This window comes from Myotis davidii, unplaced genomic scaffold, assembly GCF_000327345.1.
Source record: "Myotis davidii unplaced genomic scaffold, ASM32734v1 scaffold370, whole genome shotgun sequence".
NCBI lineage: Eukaryota > Metazoa > Chordata > Mammalia > Chiroptera > Vespertilionidae > Myotis > Myotis davidii.
This window is the reverse complement of record NW_006288615.1, coordinates 10,120,174-10,126,643: the sequence shown is the minus strand read 5'-3', so window position 1 is coordinate 10,126,643 and position 6,470 is coordinate 10,120,174. Positions and strand designations below refer to the sequence as shown.

At 36.9% G+C, this 6,470-nt stretch overlaps 1 protein-coding gene across 1 annotated transcript in view; it reads left to right on the top strand.

The window, feature by feature from the left end:
• ITGA4 (integrin subunit alpha 4) overlaps positions 1-6,470 on the top strand; it is a 76,030-nt gene that overhangs the window by 33,316 nt on the left and 36,244 nt on the right. Inside the window, exons 11-14 of the mRNA XM_006760690.2 lie at positions 1,738-1,832; positions 3,014-3,104; positions 4,288-4,333; positions 4,701-4,855. Coding sequence (XP_006760753.1) covers positions 1,738-1,832; positions 3,014-3,104; positions 4,288-4,333; positions 4,701-4,855 — 387 coding nt within the window. The remainder of the gene's footprint in view (positions 1-1,737; positions 1,833-3,013; positions 3,105-4,287; positions 4,334-4,700; positions 4,856-6,470) is intronic.

Genomic DNA, 6,470 nt, shown 5'->3' with positions numbered 1-6,470 from the left:
AGCCTCATGTTCGCTTCAAGCTGCCTGGCTGCCGGCTGCCATCTTGGCTGGCAGTTAATTTGCATATCGCCCTGATTAGCCAATGGGAAGGGTAGTGGAGGTATGGCTAATTACCTTTTTTCTCTTTTATTACATAGGATTAGTTCTCTTTTTTGTTTTAAATAAGTCCCTTTAGCATTTTTTCATACTGTATTCCAAACATTTGCCAGGAGCTGACAGTACAGGGCAGTATTTTTTTCAGATTTTTCAGCAGAAATTTAGTAGGTGCTCAATAGTTGCCCACTGAATGAACAAGTGAATGGGTGTATTTGGGTATGAAAATTTAAAATAATTTGTACAAGTCAAGTAGGGTAACCTTAGCAGGTCAAGACAAAATAAAGTATAAGATATATCAACCAGTTATTTTTATATGAAAATAGAAAAGCTTTTGCAGTTTTAAACTGCACAGTATTTGGTCTAAAGCAGCGGTTCTCAACCTGTGGATCATGACCCCTTTGGGGTCGAACGACCCTTTCACAGGGGTTGCCTAAGACCATTGGAAAACAGATATATAATTACATATTGTTTTTGTGATTAATCACTATGCTTTAATTATGTTCAATTTGTAACAATGAAATTGAGGGTCACTACAACATGAGGAACTGTATTAAAGGGTCACGATGTTAGGAAGGTTGAGAACCACTGGTCTAAAGAATATATTAAAGATTACTTTATTTGCATTGAAATGGCAGTAAAAAACTGCCACCTGGTTTTATAAAAAGTTTTTAGGTCTGATGAACAGTGATAAGAAATGAAAATCATAAAACAAACTTTCTATATTTTAGGTTTCTATTAAAGTAATAAGAAAACATTGCATATAAACAAAAATATGAAATACCCAAATAAATAGACATAATACTTAGTAAATAAGTAGAAAAATGTAGAGTTTTTTTCTTTATGTACTCTATATTTATAGCACGTAACCAACCATGTCATTCATAGTTTCTATTTTCACTTGGCTTTTTTTTATGTTAGCTGATCAAATCTTTTCCCCTGGTGTCAAAATCTGATTTGAATCTTAATAAAGTCATAAAGGTGATACAGTCTTTATTTTATACAACAAATCTATTTTCTGAAATCTTGTGTGTATGTGTGTGTGTACAGATACCCTGAACAAATACCTTCATTATTTGCATTGGAACATGAGTTAATTTAGAAGTCATTTTGCAAAGAAAGTAAATCTTAGAACTCAAAAACTCAAAGTAAGGATTCTTTGGTTATGCTCTACATAGTTGAGGATAATTGATTATGTTCTAGGTGCTGCTCTGAGCACTGTAGATGAATAATGTCCTTCTATGTTGAGTGACTGAGTTCTCTTATGACCCTGTATTATAGGTGAGGGACAGAAGAGACACAGAGACATTAAGAACTATGTCCAGTATAACAGCATGGCAGCAATGCTGGGATCCAGGCCCGGGGGTCTGGCTCTAGAGCCCATGCCCTTAGCCATTCTGTTAAACTGCCTCTCAGACCCATTTACCCTGCTTCTTTCATGCACCCACTATTCTGTACAGCACTGTACATTTTTGTGATGATACTAGTATTTTGTAATCTTTTTCAATGAGAAAAGTGTTCATTTTTTTTTTATAAGGAGTTTCTTATGTTATCTGATATGATTAAGGAGCATGCAGGTTAGTTTTCAGAGTTGCATTTTTTATATGAAGGATTTATTTTTCCACCACTTACATTCTTGAATAGATGTTGCTATTGGAGCCCCACAGGAAGATGACTTGCGAGGCGCCATTTATATTTACAATGGTGGAGCAGATGGGATCTCATCGGCCTTCTCACAGGTAGGAGATGATTCCATTTTCAAAAGAAGCATTGGTAATAAAAGCTTCTTTAACATTTCCTGTGTTAATGAGACTCCTTTTTCTTAAATTGTTTGTTCAAATACTTAACTATTCTATTTCACCATTTTTATCACTATAGTACATGGTCTCATTTGTAAGAGTATTAATAAGTCTTTGGAACCATTTTCCCCCCATAAATAAGAGTTCTAGTTCACGTCCATCCTGGTTTGTCGTTAACCTATAAAGATTTCTCTCTGGATTTCATTAAACTCATGTTCTGAGGTAATATCTATACTATTCCAAATGAGCACATTTGGATTTGATTAACTATCATGTCTTGTAGCTAAGGCCCCATATTTCATGGAGATCACACAGAGAGAGCAAACTCTCTATATGTTACTCTGTGTTCTTTCAGTGCAAGCAGTAAGCCGATAGCACTTTAATAAAGTTCCTGATCTAACTCTGACTTCACTTCTATAATCTGAAAAAATAGGCCGGTTCAGGGCATAGAAAACAACTATATGCACATGCAGAGAAGAAAAGCTTTTCCAAAGACACTTTTATGAAAACATTAGCTAATATTGTAATTTCTGATTGGGCAAAAATAGGCACGTGGCTTTCTACATTTAACATGAAAGGTATGTGTTTGTCTAGTAAAAAATACTGATTTTCTAAGTGTGGATAGCAGCCTGATGCTTATAAATCACTATCTAGACATGAAATGAGACACACGGAATAGGAAGCACAGGATTGAGTTGTCCTTGTCAAATGCTAGGATGCAGTCGGCTAACGGGTGGCTTTCCTCATAAGCCTGAGTTGAGGGCTCCACTAAGTGACTAGCAATGTCTTATTTTCCAGATTACTTGTTTGGTAATTTATGCTGGTCAGGGAAATAAATATAGAACCAGAGAGAAGACTGGGGAGAGGGGTCAGAGCCATTATAGGACATCTGTACTACATGATTTCCCTTTGCTCACAAAATAAAGCAATTTTTTTAGATGTCAACTGCCCAGGGAAAGCTGGAAAATTTTGTTTCTCTTAGATACAAGTGTTTGACTTAGCTAAAATGTATTTTGCTCATAAATGTGCCGGGGCATGGGAAGGCTTTTTAACTAAATCACTGCTTCTCGAGGATAGAGGGTGTTCAAAAGCACTTCTCACTCAACTTACCTGTTTTTTAGAGAATTGAAGGGCTTCAAATCAGCAAATCCTTAAGTATGTTTGGACAGTCCATATCTGGGCAAATTGATGCAGATAATAATGGATATATGGGTGAGTATAAAATTTACCTTATTTTTTATATTGGGATAAGCTCTGTTGTGGATTCTATTTATTGAGAAATACATACATAAGAGAGTTCTGATTTCCTGATAACTTTTTCCTTCATTTTTAAAGCTTTTTTGAATTCAAGGATGTCTCTGAAATGGTTAAGTAATTCCTGAGCTTTACACTTAGTTATTTAACATTATTCCTTATTCTTTTTTTAAAAAATATATATTTTATTGATTTTTTTACAGAGAGGAAGGGAGAGAGATAGTTAGAAACATCGATGAGAGAGAAACATCGATCAGCTGCCTCCTGCACACCTCCTACTGGGATGTGCCCGCAACCAAGGTACATGCCCTTGACCGGAATCAAACCTGGGACCGTTCAGTCTGCAGTTTGATGCTCTATCCACGGAGCCAAACCGGTTAGGGCATTCCTTATTCTTTATAAAATTAAAAACCATCTGCCAAAATTAAAATTAAAATTAAAAAAAATTAAAAACCGTAAAAGTAAATGAACCATCCTATATAATAACAGGCTAATATGCAAATCAACCAAATGGCAGAAAGACTAGTCGCTATTACATGCACTGACCACCAGGGAGCAGACACTCAACACAGGTTGCTGCCCCCTGGTGGTCAATGCGCTCCCACAGCGGGAACACTGCTCAGCCAGAAACTGGGCTCGCCAGACCGGGCTCACAGCTGGTAAGTGCAGCTGCAACAGCAGGAGCCTCTCCCGCAGACACTCCCCCTGAATGTCCCTCCCTCATCTAGACCTGGATCAGGATCTGGACCAGCGGCTGAGGGCCCCCCCCCCCCAAGTACACAAATGTCGTGCACCGGGTCTCTAGGTATGATGATGAAAAGAAAGAAACTATTATTGTGGGTTCTCTTTTTGTAATTTGAAAGATTTCTGGGTGAATGTTTCTAGTCCAAAAATTGGATTTTCATTTTATGTCACATTATGTTTATATTATAAAGGGATGAATGTTGTTACAACTGGGTAGATTCAGACAAATGTGGAATGAATTTTAAGATGTACGTAAGCATGTCTTTTCTAATTAATTTTTTGTAAGTAGTGTTTTGATGTAGTCCAAAGGTGATATGTAGTTAAGTATTTCTGACTGAAAAGTAATTCTCTTTGACTAATAATGATCAATAATCCGTGTTGTTTTTTTATTTTCCAGATATAGCAGTTGGTGCTTTTCGGTCCAATTCTGCTGTGTTGCTAAGGTAAGATTGATACATTTCGCTGCTTAATGACAATTGGGCTTAAGTGTAAATGATGGGAGGCAATTTTTAAAATCAGCAATGGTGGTGACCTCATAACCCTCCTTTTGGTATTCCAAAATTTAATTATTGAACTTTAGGATACTTTTCCCACCTTACATAGATATAATTAATATAATCAGAGTCAATATTTTATGAAAATCCCTCTTGATTCATGCATGGAAATTTAATTGAGTTTATATGCACATACTATTAATAAAACAGTTTCATGAAATTACTTAGTCAATGGAAACTGACAAAACAAATGCAATTCTTTTCCTAAGGAAAAATAATTCTGTAGTTAATATTCCTAATTTTATTTCCTCCTTAGGACAAGACCTGTAGTGATTGTCGAAGCTTCTTTAGACCATCCTGAGTCAGTAAATAGAACAAATTTTGACTGTATTGAAAATGGATTGCCTTCTGTGTGCATGGATCTAACACTCTGTTTCTCATACAAGGGCAAAGAGGTACCAGGTTATATTGGTAAGGGCACCCTTACAAAATTAATAGAATGTGTACTTTACCCATTAATCTCACTGTCATCTTTTGAGCCCTCACTTTGTGTCACATTGGAGGACTGGTTAAGGGCAGGAGAGAGCAGTCACCTGATGCACCTTTCTTGCTCATCTTTCAGATGCTCTCATTATTCTAACCTATGAGTGGGGCACAGTAAGAGATTACTGTTATTTAGAGGTTATGATAAGCAAATCAGCTGTATCACTTGCTGTATTATTTAAAGTGAACTATCTGAGCTTAATCTGTAACAGCTCTTTAGAACAGAAAAAGCATCACCACAGTTCCTCCTCTGTTTTACTGGGCTCCTTAAAGCGTGGTGTTGGCTTAACTTGGAAACCCAGGGAGAGAGAACATTCTTTTCTTTATATTCTATCCTGTTTGAGTAACTAAAGAAGCTTTCTAAAGTCTAGAACCTGATTCTACTTTTCATAAATAACACACATCCGTTAAGGATTTATTATGGCACTCAACTCCTAAGTGCTTGTGCACATTTTTCTATAGGTAGCTAACTCAGTTTTCCTCTCTGAAAAAAGTAGCATTGATATGGCTCATCCAAAATTGTGGCTAATTCCAAATCCAAATATGTAACTTGATTAAGTATTACATTTTTTACTAGCAAGTTAATTTTTCTCATTATGTTATATTAAGGTTAATATGGGAATGACTACTAATGAAACTAGCCTATGATAGGAGAGAAGCTGACATGGGTTTATCATTTGGACATCAATAATTCACAAAATTTATGAGCCCCACACTTAAGAGTTGACTGTACTCATGACCCTGCAGGCTGCCCTCATCTAAACATCATGAAGGGCAGCAAATACTGAGCCAAATAACAGATGTGTAACAGATGCTCCAGTCTGAATTAGCCTGTAATGAGAAGTACAGAAGGAACCTAGCATCTCTACTTGTGGTCAGGTGCATTTTTTATAGCACTCCACAAAAGTCCTGGCTAGAGATGCAGTGATAAGACTATTGGCATATCCTTCATCTGGTTTCTGATGGAAGAAGTGGCAGTTTGAGAGCGTGACTCCATTATCACAGGAGCACAAACAAGCTGATGGATTATGCAAAAGATAGATGCTCAATTGATAGGACTGTTTCCCTTTATGCGATATCAGTATATGTTGTACTACCAATTCCTTTATCCAGATGTTTTTTAATTGTTTGAAAACAAATATATGAAATTCATAAATAACCACAGCAGTGTTACAAAAACATGCTTTAGAGTTGTAAAATGACTCCTTAGGAGAAATAATTCACATTAAGTATTCTATCTAATAATAGAGAAACATGGTAATTAACCATAACTTCGCTACCCTTCCCATTGGCTAATCAGCGAGATATGAAAATTAACTGCCAGCCAAGATGGCGGCCAGCAGCCAGGCAGCTGAAGCGAACATGAACATGAGGCTTGCTTACCCCGGGGATGGAGGAAGTCAACATTCCCCGCCTACCGCAGCTCAGCTCTGAGCTCTGGATGAAACAATGTTGCAATTATAGAACCTAAATGAACCCCAGAAACCTGCTTTCAGCCAGTGCTGCCTCAGAGCTTAGATTGGCCAGTGATGGCAACAGAGGT